General features: G+C 34.2%; 2 protein-coding genes and 1 pseudogene across 2 annotated transcripts; all 3 read left to right on the top strand.

Annotated features, from left to right (window-relative positions):
- The first annotated feature begins 655 nt into the window (after window positions 1–655).
- LOC128156282 (uncharacterized) lies at window positions 656–4,636 on the top strand (annotated as a pseudogene).
- Window positions 4,637–7,381: 2,745 nt separating this feature from the next.
- On the top strand, window positions 7,382–11,151 carry LOC128191322 (uncharacterized). The gene is made up of 3 exons (XM_052863398.1): window positions 7,382–7,388; window positions 7,646–7,768; window positions 8,528–11,151. The coding sequence occupies exons 1-3, from the start codon at window positions 7,382–7,384 to the stop codon at window positions 9,349–9,351; spliced, it is 954 nt and encodes a 317-aa protein (XP_052719358.1). The 3' UTR covers window positions 9,352–11,151.
- Window positions 11,152–15,067: 3,916 nt separating this feature from the next.
- On the top strand, window positions 15,068–26,463 carry LOC128156934 (prolow-density lipoprotein receptor-related protein 1-like). The gene is made up of 20 exons (XM_052819273.1): window positions 15,068–15,535; window positions 18,196–18,670; window positions 18,759–19,014; window positions 19,199–19,346; window positions 19,488–19,598; window positions 19,751–20,005; window positions 20,218–20,374; window positions 21,039–21,179; window positions 21,315–21,420; window positions 21,510–21,657; window positions 21,760–21,879; window positions 21,996–22,226; window positions 22,421–22,610; window positions 22,806–22,942; window positions 23,067–23,223; window positions 23,344–23,456; window positions 23,604–23,729; window positions 24,607–24,777; window positions 25,389–25,530; window positions 25,948–26,463. The coding sequence occupies exons 1-20, from the start codon at window positions 15,457–15,459 to the stop codon at window positions 26,180–26,182; spliced, it is 3,498 nt and encodes a 1,165-aa protein (XP_052675233.1). The 5' UTR covers window positions 15,068–15,456; the 3' UTR covers window positions 26,183–26,463.
- Window positions 26,464–27,209: the final 746 nt, after the last annotated feature.

The following is a 27,209-nucleotide window of genomic DNA, read 5'->3' on the forward strand; positions in this document are numbered from 1 at the left end:
TTCCATTCAAACTAAAGTAAGATTATTCAACAGCATGGTCCTGTCAGTCTGTCAGCGAGGACAGCAGCCAAAGACAGGGACAGGTGGAGGCAGTGTATCCGGGCCTTATGTACCAGCAGACACGAAGAGATTAGGTGAGGTAAAACAGATGACTATAATTCCAATGCAACATGTGTCAAACAGTGGAATCTCCTGTATCCGCTTAAAGGGATATTCCATGTATTTCATCTTAAACCTGTTACTTTAGTAAAATAGAAAGAGTCAATTTTCAAGATGGTCATTTCTCAACATTTACAGAAAAATTTACTATTCAACCAAAATTTGAATGTCATTCGTTGACTTATAAACGAGACACAGAGCTAATGCATCTTTTTGATTTATACAAAGTCCAGGTCATGTTTTTGTTTACAATTTAAATTTTAAAAAGAAAATTCCAGATTCAGACCTTAAATTAATGTGACAAACGCTAATAACTAGCAAATGGGAAAATCAGCATTAAAAAACTTATTTACTAAAATAACGGTATATTGAACCATACGAATGTATACAAAAACAAGGCACGAATTTTGTTTACATAACAAAAAGTTGTAAGTTCTGTATCTTGCTTATAATTCTACGACTGACGCTCAAATTTGGGTTGATCATTATACAAATGCATAATGTAACTACATGTTTAGGATGCTTTCTCGCTTGTAAACAACGGATATACGAACCAATCTGCCAGAAAGCTGTCTCATGGGACGTTCAATCTGTCCAATTTGATGTAATTTTTTATTGCAAAAACACATTAAAAATCTGTATTAAAGTATTTAAAGCGCCCCGCTCTTAGTAAAATCAAACAAGCTTGATTACCAACAATTAGAGTAAACGTAGAATTAAGATTTGTAATCATAATTTCAACATACGTGTGCATGCCTTTTCTAAATGCATTTACAGGGAAGTTGAACGGTCTTCTATCTGCTTGGCAGCATCAGCTTACGTAAACTTCCTATGACAACAAACGGAAATTAAACACATAGTCAACAGAGTATTCAATATTCACTTTTGTTCACATCTTTTATTTTTGGGCTGATATACTTAGAGATCTAGACTAGATTTCAAAAATGACCGTCAAAATAGGCGTCTGTTCTTACAAAAAGTAAGTTGTATATATTTATATTTAAATTCCATTCAAATACGTTAACTTTCATTTGGGGTCTTATAATCCTTTTCAGATTCAAAATGAATATTCATATTCCACAAATAATTTTTTGCTCAACCAAATAAACAATTGTGTTCATGAAATAGTTTTATAAGGAACAATCCATATAATTTGTTTTTATCTTACTGTTCTAAAAAAGATTTTAAAGTGTCGTTTTTCATTTTTGTTCCAATTTTGACCTCAATGTCGAGCAACTTTAAAACTAATTCGTAGTTCAAGTAATGCTTAGTCGGTTACAATTAAAAGTACCGAAATTGCAATTTTAAATACTACCAAAAAAATAATAATTGTATAATAATATATAAGAAATTGAAATTCATGTAGTGATATCAAACAAAAACATCTAAGAAAAAAAAGTAATGAAAATGATTTAAGCATATTATTCAATTCGAGAAGGTGATGTTTAATTAACTAGTACTGCTCAATGTACAGGAAGTATTGTTTATATTTTCTTTTAGTGATAAGCCTGTGTGCTGCACATATTACCATCTAAAAGACGGAATATGTACAGGTAAGAAATAATATCTTAAAGGGGCATGGTCACGATTTTGGTCAAAAATTATTTTTCCAATTTTAATTTTTCCAATTTTAATATTTACAATGCTTCATTAAGGCAGTTTTAATAGGCAACCATAATTTGAGTGTCATTCGTTGAGTTATAAGTGAGTTACAGAGTTTGAAATTCTTTGCTATGTAAACAAAGCGTTTGTTTACATTTTGAATGTTGAAGTGAAAATTCCTTTCTTAGACATAAAATGAATATGTTAAACATTAGGAACTGTTTATTTTGGCTTAAAATGAATAAAAAGATTTAAAACGTTTTTTATTGGTATATTAAACATATGTAAACAAAAACAGGAAACGAGCCTTGTTTACACAACAAAGAATTGCAAGCCCTGTATCCTGCTAATAACTCTACGAATGACTCTCAAATTTCATTTGATCATTAAAAATGCATTCTTAAAGCATTTTAAATAATAAAAAACAGAAAAATAGAACTTGACCCAAATCGTGACCAAGCCCATTTAAATATACACATACATACACCTATCAGCGAAGAGCAAGTGATTTTGACAGTAAAAGTCCAGGGAGTTTACTATTTTCTCTATACCCGGAGAATTTAACAAGAAAAAAAATTAAATCTGACAATTTTTTTTCATTCGGAGATTCTTGGACCACAACGCTTAATTTTACAACACCGTCACTTGTTACTCTCACGTTGTTTGCAAAACAGATTTCTTGTAAACTTTTTACAACCTGACAATGGGTGTGTTAAAACACAACCTTTTGTTAACCTTTAAAATATCAAATTCTCACATGATTTCTTGTTCATTACGGATATATTCTCTTAATTCTTTTACATATCAAGTTTTTGTTGTTCTGATTTGTCTTTTAAAAATTGTTGTCAAATGACAATAAATGCATAATTACAATACCATTATCTAATCAAACTATCCCAAAAGTGTTCAGATCTTCCTTTTTACATACAGAAATGAAAAATTTCCCAAACATTTTTTTTTAAAATACTGGTTAATAAAAGTTCCAGAAAACCCATATTAATATTTGAAAGCATTTATCGATTTATTTGTCGTAGAACAATGAAATTATGTTTCAAAAATATACTAAATCATTCCTTTTTATCTTATAAGTACGGTGTCTTATATTGAAACGATTCACAGAGGATTTGAATTTCTATTACACCTTCTTTTGGTGATTCATGTGGGCATGGCACTAACGCGGTTTCTGCAATGATCGTTAGACCTTCACAGCCCGCATAAATCATCAAAGATAGCATTTTTTGTTTATTTTCACATCTTTCTTTCTTAAAACAAATATTGCTTTCAATGGTCTAGAGAAGGACTTAAATGCATTTTCTATGGTTTGTGTGAACTTTTTGTTAGTTGTGCCGTATGAGTAGTCAATGAATGGACAAATTACACTAACCAAAGGTGATTTTGAATGTCAAATTTATTCAGTAATGATATCTAATTCAGAAAATGTCAGGGATATGTATTGGAAATACAGAAAAGGCAAACAGGCATGCTTAATCTAGACATGAAACCCATTTTAAAATTTAAGCGATAAAAAAGACTGGTCATATATTTTATACAAAAACCCAGTAAATGCTTTAAATCGGCATAAATTATTATACTGGTTTTAAAGAAACGTCACATAAAAAAATCTATACATTTTCTTTTCTGGCATATACTTTTTTCATCTGATTTGATTTTCGGTCTTCCGATCTAATTTTAATTCTAATGCTTCAATGCAAAGAGTTTATTTATCACATTTGTGCATACACAGAATCAACAAATCAGTCTACAGCACAGAAATCTGAACAGTCAGTACAGCCAACGATACTAACAACAATAGCAACAACAGAACCTCGACTCGTGATGACAAAACGGTCTTCCTCAATGCTAAAAACCAACACCAAAACGGGGACTGCCGGATCGTTCAGTTCTACATACCTGGCTCTGACGTCTCTAGAGGCCACTCCAATGCCTGGTTCTACGGGCGTTCCCCCAAAGCATACGTCACAGACGTCTGTCATTATCATCGTCGGGGGTCTTGTATGTTCCTTTCTCATTTTCATACTAGGCATCCAAATCCACAGCAAATTTCTGAAACGGAAAAACGCATCTAGGCGAAAAATTGGTGAAAATCTTATAACCTCTACGAAATGGAAGATGTCTACAACCACATTGAAGACGGTCATGTCTCAATGGTCTCAGATAAGTACGATGTTGTTGCAAATCAGAATGATGCAGAGAGCTCGACTTCTTCCAACATCAGTCCAAAATTTGACAAACCTAATAAAAACCTCGCTCCAACCTGCGTTTATTCAAAGACAACAAGGGATGGTAATATTTGTCATAGCCCTACCCAGAGCCAAGATAATTTGTACATTGATCCAGTAGCCAAACTGTGTAATGGTTACACAGATCTTGTAGCATCGCCACCAAGAAATGAAATGCAGGAAGAGACTGGTGAAAATAATCCAAAGGAAGCTTTTCAGAAAGTGGATTCAAGTCTGGTTAATGAAGAGCAAAACATACAAAAAGAAAATTATCTCGATGTAGAATAACAATAAAAACTGAAGCAAACAGGACAAAACTGATTATGTAAGTTATTTTAAATTACCAGTACTTGATAAAATTTGCAGTTCAAGGTACTTTATGCACACGTCACATCCTTACATGGTGAACTGCTTATTTACTGATAACGGACGATCAGGTACAAAATACTGGATAGGAATGTCACCGAATGCTGGTATTCGTTGTGATGATCTTTAAATCTTTATTTATGATTCTTATATTCGAAGTTTTCAAATGAGTTTGACTAATTACATGTACATAAATTATAATATTTTTGTGATAATAAATGTAAACATACTTATTTTGTGCTATTGCTTGATATTATAATAAATGTAAGTTCATGAACTTGTTTTCTTGATTTGTGTATATTTAATCATTTTTGGAAAATAAACAAAAATGTCACTATTACAATTATCACCAATCAGAAAATTGGATATTTTTTTAAAAACCGCTTAGCCTATAAAGATGTTCAATTACCTCATCAAAACATACAATAATCAGAGATGATAGCTCTTCTCGATGAATTGTTTAATACAAGGAATTTCCATGAATTATCATCATCAGAACTATTCATTTAATATAACTCATGTACATTCAATTATACAAATATCAGCCCATCAAGTTAAAGCGTTTAATGTTTTTATGAAAATTTTACTGCAACTTTATTGTGATCCTTTTATAATACACAGCGGTTAATTTCGTGTTATATATATATATATATATATATATATATATATATATATATATATATATATATATATATATATAATATATATATAATATATATATATAATATATATATATATATATATATATATATATATATATATATATATATATATATATATATATATATACTAGTATATATATTACTAAGTATGTAATTAAAAAAAAAAGGACACTACTTCAATCTCCAGTTTAGCTGGACTACAAAAATTATATAATAAAATTTGTATAATAAATTAATGTCTTTAATACATTTTCTATTGATTATGATGTATTTCAAAAACGTTGTATTTTTATACATGTAATCAGGAAATTAGATGGTCTACAACCTGGAAGTATCATCGGCAAAGCAGCATATGCGTAAAAACATTGTCAAGTGCCTGTGTGCATAAATATTGAAATTATTTAATAATAGTACATATAGAATGCATTGATTTAAAATAGTTCCGCATTTCAGTAAAAATGAACACCAAAAACGGCGTGTGTGGTTACAAAGCGTGAGTTTCATTACTCTTTTGCTTATTCATATATAACTTTATTCACATTTGTTTAAAATAGTTCAGTGATTTCACTTAATTTTAAGGAAACAATATTGTATTTACCGGGAAATATATATATACAAATAGTTTTATGTTTATATTTCAAAGACAGTATGGATAGATATTGTACTTTTCTGTTACCATTAAGTGTACACTATACTTTATGCACAAAACATGATAATAGCATAGCATGAATACAATGCATGAATACAATGTATTTTAAATGCAAATATTCATGTTTTTAATTATTGACTTAAAAATCAATTGAAGCAGAAGATTCATGACTTAACCTTAAATCAGATACATTGGAAAAAAAAACTTTCTTGTATTTATGAGATCTAATTCCAACTGTTAATGAATCATATGATTTCACGATACAATTTCTAAACTGCTGCACTATAAAGCAATAAACAAGAAAACTTATTCATAAGCATTTGTATAGTGATTCAAATTGCAGCACGAGGAATTTACATATTAATTGACTCACATTATCATATACACATACAAATTAATGTGAAAACCTTTGACAAATCCTAGCCAGTGTTCTGGTTTGTTTGTTTCCATATTGCAACAAAACAGTAAAGCATTGTAGGTTTTATATCTGTTCTAGATTCTAAACCCTATAAGTATTGTAGACCCTTCTAAACTCTCGCTTGTCGTTTATTGATGAAAACTTGTGACAGCTTTGAAAATATTTATATCCAGTAAAAGATTAACCGCACAAAATCAACTTGAAGATTTTTTTTAACACCCCCGCCCCTTTCCCAGCTATGTTAACTCTAAAACACTATAGTTTAAGGTAAAGATAAAAGTGTACTAAATAAAGATTTTTAAGAACCCCCCCCCCCCCCTCCAAAATGTGTCGCGATTGCTTCTGGTATGAATAAACTTGGTGCTTCTTCATGCTGCATGTAGCTTCCTTCCAAGTTAATATTGAAGTTTATTTAGTAACATTTGAATTGAGGGGTCATTGCATTTATACTGTAAAATGACTTCATTTATGATTTTACTAATTTTTCTGAATTAGTTTCCAATTTCTATAGAAGTCCTTCAATATTGCATCTATGTTACTTTTGAACCCATCCCCAATTTGGATTTCCTTGATGATTTGATTAAACACTTAATTTTTTGTGCAAATTATTTTCAGACAATATCTTTCATTTTGCACTAAAAAAATTAATACAATTCCGCCACCCTCGGTCGTGGTCCTCTGTTCACAAGGTTGGATGAGACAAAGATATTTTTCATGCCATTTACTTAAAGCTTCTATTCTTAAATATTCATTCAAGCGCTCAATTCCAAAAGAATGGCATTTCTCTCAAGATCGTAAGGGCTCCAAGGGTCATAATTGAAACTTTTGCGATTAACAGACTAAGCCTCTTTGTTCCTCAGAAGATATTTAAATTTTTTATAATGAATTTAATTCAAATATGATCTATGAATTCCATGTTGAGTCCCTTCCTGGTCATCAATATTATACCAGCCATACTTTTAATCCATCCGAACATTTCCTTTTCGTATTTATATATTCCTCCAAGGCTTGGCGTCTCTGTCCAACAAATTTTAACGCCTTTAACAAAGGATTGTTTGAGTTGTATTTTGTTTATACGGACCTAGTAGTGAACATTTTGTTTAAAATGTTGATGCACGAGGAAACATTTTTTGGGCAACAATTGGTTAGAAATAACATTCAAACGGTACAAAGCTACTGAAAAACGAGCAATTCTCTTCAAACCTTCAACCCATTAAATGTAATATAACGATTTTGTTCATTTGTAGAGGAAATCCCGTATGTTGCAGTCATTATCATCGTATAAATGGAACGTGCGAGGGTAAGACAGCAATCCTATTCTTACCATGATTTATAACATTTTCAGAATAACAAGTAACTAGTGTTTTGTCATACTATAGTAACTAGCAAGTCGAGTTTGAAAGTCTTTCTTTCTTAAAACAAACTGCAGTGTAATATACTCTGCTAAAATTCACTGCTATTCTAATAATATCTGCAAGTTAGCAAAGATTAGTGGTACCTAATTAATTCTTGAACATATATCGTTGATCTTTTTTGACCACTCTTACAGAATGCTTGGAAGGTTATTTTGGAAGATATTGTACACCGTGCACCTATCCGTCTTATGGATATTTGTGCCGATTTACCTGTAATTGTTTACAACACCTATGTCACAACGTGCATGGATGTCCAGGTAGGTGATTCACATGGACAGTCTGTCCCAAGATATTTTTGCAGCATATTGGGGCTATTTTTAATTTTAAAAAAGAAGAAGCTTATATCTGTAAAAGAAAAGCAATTGAAATCGATTAAAAGGAAAATATCCTAGATCCAAAATATCTTTATTGATATATTATCGTATTTCAATCGAAAAAAATCACAGGAACGAAAACAGATTTCTTACGTAGATTTAGAGTGGGAAATGTTGACATCTTTTCTCGATTCCGAAGTCACACGGAATACCTCGCACAATTTTTTCAACATTATCATCCGGGTACTATCATCTCGCTTGCAATGCAAAATCCCCGTAGACTTTTTATTTTCAACCGTGTATTTAAACCTAACAAGCTAGAGGGAGCGTTTTATACGATAAATCTTTGGATTTTTTCATGCTATCGAATGAACATCATTGTATCTAATAAATATATACAATAAAATATGTTCAAATCAAATCAATCAAATCAATGACCATTTCCAATGATAGGTTCTCTAAGACACTTATAAAATTTAGATACAGGAAAATCAGAAATAGCGAATATTTCGCTGCCTACTATTTATATATGGTATATTTATCTTGTTTACAAGTTTTTAACAAATATGCCGAAACAGTAGAACATTGAATATACATAGGTACAATGCTTGCAGGAAACATTATGATACAACATAACTTATTACTGTATATTGACTAAGCATGTATATTTTTATAAGTATATGCACATCTATATAAACACAGAATCAACAATGCAGACTACAGCACAGACATCGGAACAGTCAATACAGTCAACGATAAGTTCTACAACAGAAACTACGAAAACTCGACGCATGATGGCGGAACGGTCTTCCTCATTGCTAAAATCCACCACCAAAATGTGGACTGCCGGATCGTTCAGTTCTACATACCTGGCTCTACCGTCTCCAGAGGCAACTCCAATGCCTGGTTCTACGGGCGTTCCCCCAGATCATGCCTCACAGACGTCCGTCATAATTATCGTCGGAAGCCTTGTATGTTTTTTTCTCGTTTTGATAATAGGCATTCAACTTCATAGCAAGTGTCAGAAACAAAAGAGCGTACCGGAACGCAAAAACGGAAGGAATAACGCCAGTCTTTACGATATTGCAGATATTTACGACGAAATAGAAGACGAACATGTTTCCATAGTGACAAAAAAGTACGAAATTATTGCAAACCGAAACGAGCCCAATTACAGCAGTCCAAAATCTGGCGACACTGATGCAAGTTTTGCTCCAACGTGTTCAAGTTATAATTTTTACTTAGACGTTACAAAAGATGGCTGTCCTGAATTTCCTGATTCGCTGCAGAATAGCTGTGAACCTATAACTCAACCTGAATCATCCACATTTGATGATTCAAGACAAAATGAATGTGAACCTGTTCATGAGTCTAACTCTTCACCGGCTGGGATATACCCACAGAGTCCCAGCGATACAGGGTATCTAGAACCTATGGAGTTTATAGACACAAAATCAGGCATATCTGACACTCTACCTGGCCATTCATTACCGAACTCGACATATTTAGATGTGGTTTTTAAGTGACCTGTAAAGTGTTTTATTCCCCGTAAACAAGTCAAAGAACGATTCTTATTACTTATATTTACATTACAGTATTGATCAAATAATTCATCATGGTTAAATTAACCGAATTTTTACGCTAATTCCATTATGTGTAATTATGCAAACCCCCTGGTCCCCCACCAGTGTACGTCACTAAACACATCATGTTTCCATGTCGTGCAAACTGTGTATAACCATGTTGTAGCGCAAAACAGTCACCTGATGCTATTAAACACGCCCAGTTCAGGCCACATGTCAATTATCGTGTAAGTTTTATCACCTACATAAACACTGGAAAATATTAATATTCTAGTTTAATATGGTTTAAAAAGAGCAGGTCAAAATTGAAAATCGTGCATAATACATGTATATCTATGCCAATAATTTGAATGCATGAACATTATTAGTTAATGCACAGTTTCCTTAAAGTCCATTTATGTCATATGAAAGTACATTGCTAAAAAAATATATAACCACTTTGCTTTTAGTGTTTCTTACAAGACAGATGGGGTATCAAAATTTTAAAAATATCTCATGGGAAAGTTACATTTGCTAAAGGGGAAATAATTTTCCTGTAGAATATCTCTAAAACAATTTCTGAACTCCCCAACAGGTTTTTAATGCATTTATTTCAAACAGGTAGTTTTTCTAAAGGAAATTTAATTTCATACTTGGTTTTCAATTCCGTTTGAATTGTTTTCGAATTTCACAGCTATGAAGTACTAGTAATTTAATCTCGTATAAAAAACATATTATCATATTGGAAAATCACATTTTAGGGAATTATTTACCTACTGGATTTTTATTGGTAAAGATTAATATTCCACAAGACAAATGAAAAAAGAAGTTGTTTAAACTTCTTTGGTGATTCATGTGGGATATGAAGACATTGCAAAAAAAAATGCATAACAAAAGTTAGCGGGTTATGTAAATATTTTCCTTCAATGATCGCTACCTTCATATAGTCCGCATGAATCGTCAAAGATAGCACTTTATTATTTATATTTATGTGTTCCTTGCAAATTATTAATTTTATCATAAAAAGTAGGTAAAAGTAAGTAAATTATTGTTGATGTACATCAGTACGTTGAAAGAAATAGCCAAGTATTTGATTCTGGCATCATCATGATTAATTCGTGCAGTCCGTGATTTTCTTTCATGGCTACTAAAGGTTTCGACCAATCGATAAAAAGGTTAGAACTGGATCGTGTATATTTCAGCCCTTTTAGTTTCTATAGCGCTGTAAATTACAATCGATCTGTTTGAGAAATGTAGGATAAAATATATAGTGAATGTAAATATTTTAACAACAAAATGGCCATTTGGTGTTTTATGCTGGATATGGACCTTGCGGATTTCAGTCCTGTCAGTTTCTATATAGAGCTGTGAATTACAATTAATTTCCATAAGAAATAGAGGGAATCATACTTAATGGATGTACATGTAAATATGAAATAATAAACTCTTACCACAATGTTAACACATTTGATTTTTACACATTTGATTTTCTTAGGAACTGCTTGTTTAACGGGTGCCAAAAATACCACCTTAGTGCTGAGCCGCTGACATAATTATTCGGCTGTGTTGTGTGCAAACTAATCGATTCAAGCATGCTAATTATTGAATGTTAATTTGTGTATTTCAAAAAGTTCTTCTTAAATTTCGGTAGTTAACCTAATTTGGAAATAATTTAGTTTTTGGAAATGACAAATGTGATTTACTGTTAAATGTTCTAGTTCATGGATAAGAATGGCGGTAAAAAGAATAGAATAAAATGTACAAAGCGAAAAGGAAAGAATTATTATGTAAGTAGTTATCATAGTGACGGCTATAAATAAAATTAATTGATATTACATACCTGACTACTGTATGCAGTACAGTACATAAGTATGTAATTTTAATTTAATCAGTCCATTCCACACTTTGCAAAAGTTGTTTCCCTTTGCAGGCTCAACCCAAAGGTTAAAAGAGAAAAAAATAATTTTCCTTCTTTATGCAACCAAGTATTTGGGTGTCCTGTGATGAAATCGTTTGGAACTTAATTTATTCATTCAATATGTGTGTTGCCCCATCCTCGGGCAATCAAAATACAGACGGGAAACGGATTTTTAATGTCAAATGACAAAGTTATAAACCTATAAACTACATAGGCTACTGTGAGAAATCTATGGGGGGGGGGGGTTTCCCAAAGATGGCGGCCAAAGGGTCATAACTTATGTAAAGTGTGGATTGGTCTTATAGACATTGTGAAAAATTGACGAACACAAACTTGGGTTGTTTTCAATGCCAAAGAATAAGTCTGTTGTGTATTTTGGGTATTTGGTAACAAGAAGAAAAGCACATCGACTATCTCAATGATGAACGACATCAATTATATTATGAACGTCTTCCATTAAAATCAAACCGTTCATTGTTTGGGATCGCTGGCTCTTGCTTTGAAATTTAGTCTGTAAATTTCTTTTCGTAATTGATGCCGTCCATTATTGAATTATCCCACTCACTGTTTCGTCTCTTACCTATTTCGAAAATATGTTGTGCGGTAAAGCGTAAAGTTTTAAAAACTCCTTTTGTCGCCCATGAAAGTAACTCATCAAAATCTACCAAATCTAATTAGACAAGTTAACTTTACATGCTTAATTAATTTGCTCACATGGTCTTAATTAGATGTGATTCATTATCTATGTCAAAATGATTAATTGAAAATGACCATCATGTGAAAAAGCACAAGTCGTTAATGAAGTGAAAGTAATTGCATCATTTTGATGTTAATGGAAATGAATGCTTTTTGTTTTGTTTAAAAGAATCATTGATAACTAAATGAGAAAAAGAAATTGTAGCTCTAAAACGCCGGTGTATGATAGTCAGTAAAAATAAAAACTATCTGTAATATTTGTACATAATGTAATAATTATTATGATCTACTCGTATCTTGTTATGTAAACAAGAGTAGAGTGTTGTGGAGTACATGTGTATTTGAGAATCCTTGACATCACGCCTGTGTACAATATACATGTACATGTACGTCACATAATTGTTCTATCTTGTACACTTTATTACCATAGCAACCTCTTTAAATTGCGCTAATCTTTTTTTTTCATTAATCCATGGTTTATCTTGACCCTATCGAGTCTATTTTAGATTCTTCAATGTCCTTTCATAGACAAATATTTCTTCCTTGTAAATGTAAGCAAGTATTAAACAAAATTGATCGTATACATTAAGTAGCCTCTCCAATGTTATTTGTGTACAACAACATTCAGATTTAACAGAACCTTTTAACAATATTGTATAATAATGGAGTACTTTGTTTAGACTGCTTGTCTAAAAACAAATAACGAACGTTCATATAAGCTCTGTGGCAACGTAATGTGAAAAAATTACTCATTTATGTATAAACAAGTTGCTGTCCTTTAAAAAAGGACTGCAATACGTGGACCATTTGCATGTGTTTTCAACGAAGACGTGAAAGCCTTAAAATTATCACAGATTCTACCAACTCTAGCCCCCTGCTTTTAACTACTAAATTTGTACGTTGTATTATGTATATGTATAGTTGACTTTTAATCTCAGAATTTAAAAGGTTCATACTTCTAAAATAATTATGATCTATGTTAATGAAGATTGCATGTATAGTATAAGGCATTCGGCGAATTCTACTATTTGCGCACATTACGCTTCGCACTACCTTTGTTAACTTTGCAGTGACAGCTTTGTGTAAATCATTTCATATTTTGATGCATTTTTCTTGAGATTTAAACTTTAATACAGTGACAAAAATTTATTATATACAGTCACATAATTATTCACTCATACTTAAATGCTTAAATAATTTTAATCGGGAAGTACTCTAGCCGCGCCTTCTATAAAAGTAAAATTCAGCTATAGTGTATTCAGAAAATAACAAAACATTGCAAATTATGCTATTTGATGCATGTTGTAGTTTCGGCATAACCTTAACTTATTTCATAATACTGACAGTTTATATCACATGCCAATCATTTCTTTAAAAGGAATACTTTGTTTCTGTTTACCGACAACTTTACAATTACAGCGCCTTTGAACTTACATACATGTGCATATGGCATGGAATCCCGATCCCGATTCAGATAAAACTGTGCTAGCCTGGTTCCCTGAGCTACCCATTACGCACCAATCGGCAATCCTCGGCTGATTCCGCTACGCTCCATACAAACATTCGAGTGCGCGAGACATCCGAGTAGTTCCGAGTGATTACGCACAGGAACCAGGCTAGCTCATGCGCAGGCTGAATTTTCTCCATAGCATCCGGTTTAACCTCGCTTATTAATTTTCTGCGTGGACCTCAGGGTCCACGCAATTGCAAATTCTGGGATCCGACTTATTAATAAGTTGATAGTATGGCGATTTGCACACACTAATGAATATGTTTTATCAATGTCTTGGAGAACGGGGGGGGGGGGGGGGGGGGCAACCAAATAAACAATACAGTTACTACTATAACACATCATTCAAAATTACATGTGAAGAAGGCCCTCTACACTTTATTTTTCTTTCCTTAATGTATGATAAAAAGCAAACTGGAGAAATTGTAAAATAACGACAAAAAGGGGTAAGCTTTGCTGTTAATAAAGTACAGTGATAATGAGAAAATGAGCTGTGTAGCAACCTCTAATGATACAGTATCCACTAATGATATAAAGTTGCATTAGTGGTCAGACCGTTAATGAAATAATTGTAATCAGCAAAGCTTATCCCTTTTCTCATTATTTTACAATTTCTCCAGTTTGCTGTTGACTCAATTTATTTCGACCAAACCCTGCACAATTTTTTTTTAACGTGCGTTAATATATCGATATTAACTCACTTTGAAATTATTTTATTTTTTTTTTCAAAGTGCGTTGAATTTGTCCAAAAAGTAATTAACGCATTTTGAAACGCGAAACGCAGGCACGCGGGCAAACCATGGAGAAAAACAAACGTTCTCACATCGTTTGATATATATAAAGATAAGAAGCCATGGAATTTTAGAAACACAATCATGCAAAGCAAAATGAACACGTAACGCAAAGATAATTGGCTTAACAACATGATTATCTTACATTCTCAATAGGCTTGGCGCGCCACTGGGTAATTGAAGCCATCTTAAGCCAACCCTTAAGCCATATCCGTCTTTAGACAAAATATGGATAAGTCGATTCTTCGTCTATTTACTGGTCAGGCATTTACTACGAAAAGTCTCGTTTTTATATTTATAAGAAAAAAGTCATTTGCACAATTTTCTGTTGTTATTATTTCTCAGAAAATGTGTGCGCACCTGTGTTGTTGTGATTTACAGGGAATCATAGTCCAGTAGATATAAGGAGGAACTCCTGGACATTGTTGTATGGATACATTGTCGTTAAATAAGACGCTTATTCATACAGCTAAAAAAACATAATTTATGTCATATTACACGTTAATAAAAAAACATCATATAATACACACATTGTCCGAAATGAAACACCTTTGAACTTTAATATTTACATGACACACGCGCATTGCCAGAATAGAAACAATGTAAGACAAGAAGTATGCTGCTTCTGTAAGCGTCCTTGATATGCGTTTGATTGACATAACCTAACAAGTGTTTGTTTTCATCCCTTCATTCACCAAGATGATCACTCGGGACCTCTCAAGACACTGTAAATTAATGAAAACCGCCGTAGAGGTCGCATTTTTAAAATCACACAAGCGAGGTGTCAGTTCATTATGTCATAAACCCGTCATCATGTTTTGCCCGGTCGGATAAACAAATTTTCGCTCATTTATTACCACGACGTTTTGAAACAGTGACATATGCAAATGTTTTTTTTTGTTCGTATTCTAACTGTTTAAGATGACGCTGGTTTTCGTGTTTTGGCGAAACGGCCAGAAGGACGATTGATAAAAATCTTCCGAAAAAAGCATTCATCCGTGGAAAGGTTCGTTATATTGCATAGGTACATAGGGGAGCTATGCTATTTCATTAAAAAAAGGAAGCGGAACGGTCACTCGGAGAACGGACCTTGGATGATTCGGATTTAAGAAAGGGGGAGTCGAGGACCGTTTATTTTAAAGAATAAAAAAAATATGCTTGAGAGGAAAATGGCATTGATTTGGAAGATTCTTTTTCACTTTGCTGGTTTGCTGATCGCTGTCACATGTCAAGGTAATTTTGGCTAATTTTCTCTTTTCTTTTTCTTTTTTCTTTATTAAAAAAAGTATTTTTTTTTAACCTACCTGTAGAACTTTTTATCCTCAAAAAGAGAAACTTAATACTTTTCCTTTAATACTTTTTTTTTACCTGGATGATTATTGTCCTGATTGACAGATGATTGACATTTATTACTGAGTGATCATAACACACCTGTCTTGTCCGCAAAACATTAGCCACTACTTCCTTACTCTAATTTGCGATCGTGATGTTAATTTTAATACAACTTTCTGCATTCTGCATATTATGCATGCTAAGTTTTAACTCTTCTTTTAAAAAAAAAATGGAATTTTAAAAACTGTGTTTTCTTGGGTTTTAGAAGTGAATTTGATTGGATCGTCTGCTCTGTACTCCACAACCTAGTATTTTGGTATTAGCCGTAAAAGTTGTGTTTATGCCCAGGGATACGATGTTATCCAATAGTAGACTTCTGTTGATACGGTGATCGTTCTGTTGGGGCACTGCCTCATATAAAGAACGGAAAGATCTCAAGCAATGTGCAAATTAGATGATAGGATTACGTAATGATATAAGTCGCAATTTATCTTCGTTAATATACTTGTAAAAATTTTTAAGATCTGTGTGCAAAATCATAGACGACCACCATCAAATGTCAGCATTTACAGACATTTTCGTCCCCTGTTCATTTTCTAGCCTAGCGTTTTTGACAATAATTCTCTTTTCAATGGTCAAGGTATTTGAGCATTGAATTCACAGTCATTCGACTGAAACTGGACAAAGCGAATTTTTAACCTTTCAATATAGCTGATGGTAGCCTCAGGGAATATATACCTCTCTTTCTGATCAATTAACCCAATATGACTTTTCTTTCGGATTGTTGAATCTTTCACCCCTCCCCCCTACCCCATTTCTTTAAGATAGGTTTACTTAGTCTAGAAAAGACTAATAGCAGCGTGTGAAAATAGTTCAGAAGTACATGTATAATATTTGCATTAAATTTTAATTCTGAATGGTAAGAAACAGTCGTGACTTCAAAATATGAAGACATAATTTAAATGACGTTCAGTGTATACTTCTATGGACAGTTAATGTTATTTATAGATAAAACCATGAAGTTTGGTCGAAATAAGTAACTAGGGATTTGACGATATATATATCTTTATTCTCACATAAATGCCCTGAATGTATATCCAGCACTTTTGCTAGCAGGTCGTTTGACTTCAATTTCGTGCAGCATATTTTGTCGAGAGCATTTTTATGTAAATGAGGACAGAACCTTCATGTATGATTGGCGATGAACTAATGCCCACTGGCCTTACTTAACCAGTATGCCACTGTTCGCTTTTCCGTTAATTTATTAATTGTTTGCACGGATTAACAGATTGTAGCCATTCAAATTCAGTCATGACCACACAACAAAGTCTGTGACTTTATCAAATTAAAATCATTTTCTTTGAAGGCTTCTGTGAAATTTATTCCAATAGTCGTGATTTGCAAAAATATCCAAAAATCTGCAAGTCTGTAGTTGTTTTAAAAAGGTCAGCCATGGAAATATTGACTTTTTTCACACAAATGTTATGTCAGTCTTGTAGTTCAGTTCTTATTGTCCTATTAGTTTCTGAATGTTAAGACGTTAGTTCATTCCAGTCTGACACGTTCAAAAGAATGTCATTAGACCTTGGAGGGATAACATATACACAACCTTGGGGATCTTTCTTATTTGCATTTACACACAAAACAAACGTGAAAACACATGTAAATATTTGCCTATCGTGTAAAGCCAACTGCACAAATCATTGATTTGATAACATACTTGCTATCGATAACGCTATCTATTTTTCTTTGAGTTGGTTTTCTTAGTGTCCCCGGGGCTATTTTTGGTAATTAGATCAGCATTGCATTCTTTGATAAAAAGATAAAATTTATTTGAAATTTTCTTTTGAAGAGACTGTATACCACGCACATGTAATTGGAAACGCGAAATGTGCTAAAGTGATAAAAAAGTATAAGTTGTTTAATGCGTACAATAAAACAAAGGCTAATTTTATTTTTTTGTACTTCAATCATGCAAGACATGCATCATTTTGAAACATCATTCAAATCAATTTACTCATTAAAAAATTACGATGTAAAGTTGATTGTATAGAGTTATATAATTAATTCATAGTAAATTCATAGTAAATTGAATAAAAACTGCACATTGAATATATTTATTTAACATAACACAAGTCCCATCAAACATTACAGTAGAATGATGCATCAAGTATTGTACTACATGCATATCAAATCTATGTTTTACAAAGTTTAAATTACATGTATCTAGCTTTCATGAATGAGCCAGTTCATATCTTAAATACACTTGACTTGTTTTAACAATAGGGCTACTTATACATGCTACTTGAACATACACGTGTATGTCATCATTATAAGGCGCGAGAAGTCAGGCAGTACTTCAAGTAGTAGAAAATCCAAGTGTTGCTTCATGAATGACCCGAGTTTTAGTATTAAGAACTCTCTCTCTCTCTCTCTCTCTCTCTCTCTCTCTCTCTCTCTCTCTGAGATTCGCTAGTAACACTGACAAATGAACTGACAAATGAAAAGTTAGCATGCTATAAGTTTTTAAATCTAGTGATATCATGTATATACATTTGCAGAAGAGGACCGCGGACTGGTGGTCTCCTTACTCCCCGATCATGTCAGTGAGATAGTCACATTCCCCGGCAGGGTAGACAACTTTGTGAACTCTAAAGACACGACGGATGACAAATCAGGTCACCGGTTTTTGTATTTCTTCGGTCGTACGGACGTTCTTAGTATGGCGTGTGACCCATGGAATCATTCCATGTATGTTCTGGATGGTCTGTCCCAGAGTCTCTACAAGATGCACCATTTCAACATCTGGATGAATGATACTGAAAGAAACGTGACCCTCATGCATAAGGGGGTGTCGCACTCCGCTACATCCCAGATAGCGTTCGATTGGCTTTCTCGGAACATCTATTGGACAGATGACTATTACAACTGGATTGGTGTACAACCTGTCGATACCGAGGATAAGACTATGTACAAAATTATCATGCATGATGGACTCTGGTCCCCGCTAGCTTTGAGTTTGGACCCTATTAAAGGGTAAGTGAGCGAAATCTGGTTATCGAAATGCTTCGAGATTTTCAGTTATTGTAAAAATAATTAAGAATGTTTGATCTATTTTTTTAAGATATTTGTTTGTTGCTGAGCATGGTGCCAATACGGTTATAGAGCGTGCCGATCTGGCCGGCGAAAACCGGAAGACCATCATTACCTCGGTTTCAAAAGTCCCTGACATAGTGGTGGATACAGAGGAAGAAAGGATCTACTGGATAGACATCGGCAGGAATGCTCTAGAAACGGCTAAATATGACGGCACCGACAGACGACTGGTGCGGCGCTCCACCAATATCTACATCATGATGAGTGGACTCACTCTGTACAAGGTCTGGCAACTTTTACTTTTGGGGAAGAAACCCAAATTAAAATCCATCAAAAAATATATGTATGGGAAATCTTAAGTATTCACTTCAAATGATAGATGTATTGAATCTCGATCCATCAAACTTCAACTTCATGGAGAAAAAAACAATATGTAATTTAAATTGTTTGTTTGATATCTTATTTTAGGATGTGGTGTGCCTAACAAAGTTTCAGGAGAATGAGGTTTTGTGTCTGGACAAAAGGAGCGGTTCCGTGGTGTGGTCAACCACTTTTGCGACTCAGCAGCCGTGGAGTGTGGAGGTGTACGACAAAGACCTACAGAAAAGAGTTCCCCGTACGTCACCTCTTAAAATCTACCACACGATTAAGATACTATAATGTACAAATATTATGCAACATTTTTTTGATAGATGATCATAATTTCAAAAAATTTCCATGATATGAAAGCTAATTAAAGAATATCTTTCTTTTTCAGACGAATGCGAAAAGAAAGGTTGCAGCCAATTTTGCGCAAATACCCCGACTGGTGCTAAATGTCTTTGCAAAGAAGGACAAGAACTTGACAGGGACGGTAAAAGCTGTAAAGGTAAATCAGGTCTTGTAACGCGTGAAACAAGAAAAATGATTAATCGTATGTTTGTTATTATCATTTTAATAATTTATAACATCGCGATTAGGAAAAAATTTGTGGTCAGCCTGTCTGTAGTATAATCCCAACTTTACATTGTTTCATTTCAGTCTCTCATACATTGTATGGTAAAGGGCTCTTGGTAGCCAATGGTACAGACTTGTGCATGCTGGACATCCGGGTGATTACGGGTCATGAAAGCGATGCCCGGTGCTTCCTTTCCTGGAAACACAATATCACTCACCTAGCTGTCGACGCCAACCAGAACAAGATTTATTTCACGGACGACGTAAGCAGGAGGATCCAGAAACACGACATTGTACTCAATGTCACTTCCATCATAGCAACTACATCCTCAGTATCTGGTATAAATATGTTGTTTTCTAAGAATCTCATTATACGTTTTATGTTTTCCCCTAGAAAAATTTATTTAAAACCACTGTATTGTGTAAGTTGATTTATATGTGCAATTTAAAATTTTGCTCCTTTTCATTAATTTACACTTTCTTTTTTCTCCAAAGTTTAATTTAAATTTTAGAAGTTTAGAATTGTTCAATGGTTTGGCGTTGGTTTGTAGGACTTGTGTACGATTGGGTCAATGATGATGTATACTGGTCAGAGGACGACTCCGGGAAAGTTAAGGTTACTACTACAGCAGACAACGTCCGACAAGAAGCCACCATTTTCTGGGGCCTTGATCGCCCCACATACCTTACAATTAACCCACATAACTCGTGAGTATGAAGATAACCAAACCCCCACCTCTCTCTCTCTCTCTCTCTCTCTCTCTCTCTCTCTCTCTCTCTCTCTCTCTCTCTCTCTCTCTCTCTCTCTCTATATATATATATATATTAATGGACGACACAAAAAATAATTTGACCGGAAGATTTAAGATGGACGTTTTTATTCTGTTCACACTTCAGACTTCAATGTAGGACAAAGAAACTAGATCATCTAATTCATTTATATCTAAAAGCAATTTGGTCAGTCGAGCGAAGCATCAACTGTCACATTCCCTAATCTAAATGAGTCGATGATTTGCCATTGTACACTCCTTGCATGTCATAACATGACAGTTGACATTCATCACTCAAATAGATGATTTCTTAATAAGAGGAAAAACGGTTACACGTGACGATTCTGTAGTAAATACGAATCTGTTCATTAGTTAAGAGATATTGTACGATTTAGTGTTCACCGAAACTATTCAGCTTTGGCAACACCTTGATAAATATGTTTATTTTAAAAAAGAAAAAAGAACGATACGTTTTCTAATATGAGATAAAATAAGTGCATATAGGCCATTTATGTAACTCATTTTTTGTTGGAAGAAGGTTAAAGAATGAAGAACTTTAAAAAGAAGAAGACTTAAAGCTATGATGAATTTCGATATTTTAGGTCATTGTACTGGATATCAAATAAAAACGGACAATACAGTATTGAGGGCGGGAGCTTTGACGGAATGAAACGATGGAGAATAGCGGAGAAAGCCACACTCCATAGCCCATCTGGATTATTTTATGATTATTCATACAGAAAGTATGTACGCACCTAACCACAGAAATCAGAGTACCACCAGAGTACCACCATGTACTTTGACAATTATATCTGACATATATGTTTACTGCTGACTGACATAAATTATTTCGGTAAAATACTATCTGAATTTTGCAGGCTATTCTTCATTGATAAAGGGGAGCTCAAAAGTATACTTCCAGACGGGAGTAGCCTGTTAGCTTTGAATTCCGTAGGAAGCGACAGCAAGGTTGTTGTATATAAGGTAAGTTTTACAGACGCTTTACTACAACACTGTGGTTCCTCTCACTAACGTTCAGAATGATGTTCATTGAGCTTTTTTTGTCCTTACAGGATTATGCTCTCGTTACTAATATCAAGAATTCTGTTCGAACACTCAACATCCACACGAAAGCTATGCAGGGTTCTTTAAATCTAACAAACGTTCAGAAAATTTTGGACATTGCAGTGTTTGATAAAAGCATTCAACTGATAGAGAAATGTGAGTATAAGAACGTGAATCTATATTTTAAAAAAAAAGTTTCTTGCTTGTTACTTGTAAGGTTGAAAATTAAAATTATTTAAATTACTTGTAATTTCTCAGCTCCTTGCATGGTCAATAATGGAGGATGCGAACATATATGTACCGTAGACACAGGAAAGAAGAAATGTCGCTGTGGGTTTGGATACACACTCAAATCAGACGGACTCAATTGTTCAAGTAGTAAGGGAGATTTAGTTGTTCTTTTTATATCGATAAAAGCAGGGTCTTAATGGAATCCACTCATTGAAGTTTGCACATGGTATTGTTAACTTGCATTTTCGTTTGTTTATTTACAGTTCCAATTATGGAGGACTTTGCCTTGACGGTGGACTACACTCATGGAATACTCTATCAGGTCTCTCTAAATAATGCCGAAGTGACGGCAGTGGATCTTCCGCCGCCTAACTACCCAATGAGCGCTGCGTACGACGCTAAACGTCACCGCGTGTACTGGACAGACTTCCAGCGATACCAGATTCTGGAGAGCACGATCTGGGGCAAAAATAAAACAGTCGTCTTTAACACAGGTCAGTCACACCTGGAAAAGTAAAACAGATGGGAGGGGTAAGGGTGTTTGTTTTGTTTTGATTTTGGTTTTTGGGGGGTTGGGGTGGAGGAGCATGTATATTCTACTGAAAGGTATTGATACGTGTTAAAGTGAGGAGTTGATAGTTTAAGACATGCTGAAAACCTAATGAATTGTCTTTTTTGTAACTTTCAGGGTCATACATTCCCGGTTCCATTCAGGTTGACTCATCCACGGGAAATATCTACTACGCCGCCACCACTTTTGATTTTATGAAGGGAGTGACGTCACATATCGCGGTTGTACGACCAAAGAGTGAGCAGAACAAAGTGGTGATCTCTCAGCTAGAAGTGGTCAAAACCATCGCGCTGCACCCCCAGAAAGGGTATGGAATTGAGTGTTGAGAATTTATGCTACAAATGTACAGATTCCAAGATCATGTGGTTCATTATTTAGTGTGAATAAAAGTCAATTCAGTTATGAATACATGAATGGCACACAGATGTCTTCAAGATAATAGCGATAATTTCTTTTCTCCATCATTTTTCTGGATACATTCTTAGTGTTGTCTTTGCTGTAGATGGCTTTACTGGATTGACAAGGGAGGTGCCCAGTACACGGCTTATATAGGGCGAGGCGCCATGGATGGCGACAGTCGGTCTTTCTTCGTGTCCTCCAATTTGTTTAGCCCCACCGGTTTAACTGTTGACTACCAAGGTGAGTGTTACCCATTGGATATGAAAATCTTAACAAATTAATTTGTGATTTTAAACCAAAACCCAATTCTACGGCGAGTTTCAAAAGTTCCCCCGATGTTAAGCACATCCTTTTTATATTTCAGGTGATAAGTTATACTGGTCTGATAGTTACATGAATACAATCAATTATATTGGTTTGGACGGCACCAACCGAGGGGAACTGACCCATGATCCTCGTGCAGATATTATGCATATTGCAATATTTGGATCCCATTTGTACTACACTGCTGTGAACAGGCAGTAAGATATACAACACATTTCTTAGTGAAAAAATACCGAATAGAATATATTTTTATTTTATTTTACACTACTGTAATTAACTTATGTCAAAAAATGTAACTAATTTATATATAATTACAGGTTCATCACTAAAGTGAACAAAGAGACGGGAACTATTTCTTCTTGGATGAGTGAAACGCCGGAATTCGGACGTTTGGAAACATTGGACATATATCCAGGAGACCCCATGCCAGGTATGTAAAATATTATCAAAGGTTAATACCCCCTCCCTTCCAAATAAATAGGATCTATCAAAATTGGTCGATATATTGATAAATCCCTCCGTTCAAGACTTTGTAATTGGTCTCTTTCTTAATATTTGCCATTGCTATTGTTTTCAGTTAACGAAAAATGTGCCGTAAATAATGGTCTGTGTAGTACGTTTTGTTTACCAACTCCGTTCGGTCGGACGTGTGCTTGTGAGGAAGGAGTTCTATTGGAGAAAGATGGCAGAACGTGTAAAGGGGGTGAGTCCTTAGTCTTTAGATTTATGTGGTCAACACTGCGAAAGGAAAGCATGTTGGTTTCCACGAACGGTTTTAGCTTAGTTAACAGTCCTGAATTATAAATAGTTTCTTCTATATATGCGTAAATGCAAATATGTTACCCAGAGTAAATGAGGTCACTCAATTCCAGGAAAATACGTGCTACGTTGTTGGTTATCCTATATTTCCTTGTATATTTCCTGGGTTGGATATAAATATAGAAGTCAAGTTTAAATCTATAGTTAATTGATTAAAAGTGTATCAAATTGTTGATCTGTGAATCAGTGTTATTCACGGTATACAGATTATTATGGTTCCAAGGTTAGGAAGTATCCTCAATTATCGAAAATAACAATTGATCGAAACTTCTAGATTGAACAGCTCAAAAAATATGATTATAAAATTATTGTGCAATGATATAGTTAAGATCTACATCCTTGATATTGATACTGTGGTTTCATCAATATTCGTTGAATACCAGTTTTCGTGGATTTCGTTGTTAAGTTGATCCATGAAATTAAATGTTCATTGAAGTGCAATTTTTATCAACATTTTATATTGATAGGACATTGGCCATGAATTTATGTATCCTTGAAACTGTGATTTTCACTTTATCCACGAAAATTGATACCCTTGAATATTAATGAAACCACAGTAGTTAAAATACAAACTATCTAAGATACAATGATATTTTTTTTTCTATAAAAGTTCATTCTTCAAACTTAGGTTTGTTTAACTGAAAAGGTGCAATTACATTTATTTTTAATTTGAAAAATGTAATAAGACAGCAATTAAGAAAACTTGTTAAACATTGTGTAAATATTTGTCATTTTGCACAAGATTTGAATTCATGCTTCAGTCAAGAAGTGTAACCAGACTGTTCCAAATGGGGGGTTTGACGTGGAGTGCAGCGGTTACCTAGGAACCACGTGCAAGTATCACTGTTCCCAAGGTTACATCCCAGCAATGGCGAACCAAGAGTTACACTGTAGCTACAATGGAGACTGGGGTGTTCGCATGGAAAAACTCTGTGAGTACAAGTTTAGTTCTGATTGGGAAACTAAAACATGCAACTTCTAGTATAGTTAGAATTGTTTCTTAGCCATTATTTACATCAAATATTGCATGCTTTTCATCTAGAATGATACCACAGCCCCATAATGCAATGACCTGCATACGTGATTACTGAAAAAATTAACAAAATGTCTTATTTAATGTGCATATTAACGGAAGAAATGTGAAATCTTGTATCTTTTTGATGTCTATCAATAACTTATTGTTCGACAAAGACGTGCATCACTCTGCATGCACATCACGGATTTTACCTAATAAAAGGAATATGAATAAGTAGTTGAAATTTTAAAAAAATCAGAATGAACATTTATAACATTTCAAGATTATTTACTGCTATGTGGTCTTTGAAGTCAATTGTTCAGTATGAATGCATTCATGTGACGAGACCGTATCGTGTTGATACATAGTCATGTACATGTATGTTTATTAATAATGCATGTGCTTGCCTAAGTCTGCCAGCCGTTTCTGATTTGTTACATACTTTGACCTCGTCAGCTTCGTTATGTTCTGTGACGGTTTTTTTCTAGGACAGTGCACTTAAAATAACGCTATCTGTACTTTTCACAGGTGAACCTTACGGTCCCGCTAGGGCCGATTTCTCCACAGAGTCTCGTGAACTAGACAGGGCGGCCCTCGGGGGGATCCTGGGAGCGGTCATCTTCGTCCTTCTCGCCGCCATTGTCGTTATAATCCTTGTATTATACAAGAGGTACAAACATAATTACATACATCTTGTTTGTTTTTGTTTCAAAAACGGAATAACTTTTTAAAACACCCAAATTAAACACAACTTTGCCATAAACTCAATGTCGGTTACCAACAAGTGATTCACATCAAATCTCTCTGAAAACCGTGGTTTGTTACGTTATTATTGGGGTTGTTCTGAATTTTAAATACCATATTTCAATATCACATGCATAAATGATAATATATTCATGTACCATTATAGGCCTAGCACAAAATTTCATATTTCACCAAAACAGTTCCAAAGTAGTCGGACAGCATGAATAAACACGAAGATTTAGACCTACTATAATATGTAAAAACAATCTCGTATATTAATTTATTTTTTTTTTAACCATTTCTACCTTATACACATTTGCAGATTATATATTTTCTCTTGCAGACGATCGGGTATGTTTGCTCACGCAAAGTTTGTTAACGCTCCAAATGTACAGCTAAATCCATCTAATGCCGAGAAGATAGACGAGAAAGACCTCTCCAATGGGAAGGATCACAGCAACGGAACTTTGAATGGAACTATGGGAACTAGCAACCCAGTGTACGAATACAAAACCGACACAAACAATTCCAACAGTTCTCATCACGTCTACACGACATTGGATATTCAGAAAATGTGATCACGTGACTCTCGGGGTAGTATCATTCCAGATTTTGAAATCCATCTATCAGGAGACTGAAATCCACTTATACTAATGTGTCTCTAACTGGAGCAGTTCTTCAAAGAATGGTTAGGACATCGCATCTTTTCAACATTGAAATGGACATTATTAATAAGTGTTGATTTTCAGATGTAAGATTTTTTTTTTATTGTTGATGTTTATATGGTGCTGAGGGATTGATTTTTAATATCCTGAAATCTAGACAAATAAATACATGATTGTATGTTTAATATAGTGTACGAGGACTTTAGGTTGATGTTTTATGGTTAAGAAGGCGGCCATTTTTTCTGCTGAATACTTTGGCATGTATATATAATGAACTTGGAGCAAATTCTTGGAATCGTTTGGTGAATGAACGAAAGGCCATTGTCGGTGATAACACGCCTAACATATACATGATGACAACATTCCGAGGAATAAGAAATGACCAGAACGGCCATTGGCTGCTACGTCATAAAAGAAGCCAATTTATAATCACCGCCGTGAAGTTAATAACTTCGAGGAAAACAAAAGCCGACAAATACGGTTTTTACTTTGTTTATTTGAAATTATCACTCAACAACACAAACAAAGATGCATGCCCGAAAGTATAATTCGTACAAATAGTTTTATGGGTAAATTTTACAATTAAATCAAAAGTTTTAATGTTCAAACTGTCCTGTCGTTGACCGTATAAAATCCTGAAGGAGGTGGAAAGCACTTGGGAAGGTCGGGCTCGCGGTCCGGCGGGGGCGGGAGTTGGACGGAGAGTTCCGGCGATCTATCGGAATCAGGGGCACCAGAAGTAAGTCGCCGGCGACTATTGCCCCGCTCTGTGGCGCCGAGGGAAGAACCCATAAACTATGGTCTCTAGCTGAACTAAAGTCTCGAAAGGCAAAGAGAGCTCCTCCTAGGAAACGAATAATATATTATACGCTTTTGTAGCTTTGTTTAATTCACTAAAATATTTCTATATGGGTATTCTGTCAATTTTATTCATATTTTT

This window comes from Crassostrea angulata, chromosome 7 (assembly GCF_025612915.1).
Source record: "Crassostrea angulata isolate pt1a10 chromosome 7, ASM2561291v2, whole genome shotgun sequence".
NCBI classification, from domain to species: domain Eukaryota; kingdom Metazoa; phylum Mollusca; class Bivalvia; order Ostreida; family Ostreidae; genus Magallana; species Magallana angulata.

Coding starts and splice junctions, on each gene's coding strand:
- LOC128191322 (XM_052863398.1), top strand. Junction 7,769..8,527: donor CAACGTGCATGGATGTCCAG/GTAGGTGATTCA, acceptor ATATAAACACAG/AATCAACAATGCAGACTACA.
- LOC128156934 (XM_052819273.1), top strand. CDS start 15,457: ATGCTTGAGAGGAAAATGGCATTGATTTGGAAGATTCTTTTTCACTTT. Junction 18,671..18,758: donor AGTTTGGACCCTATTAAAGG/GTAAGTGAGCGA, acceptor TATTTTTTTAAG/ATATTTGTTTGTTGCTGAGC. Junction 20,006..20,217: donor AACTACATCCTCAGTATCTG/GTATAAATATGT, acceptor GTTGGTTTGTAG/GACTTGTGTACGATTGGGTC.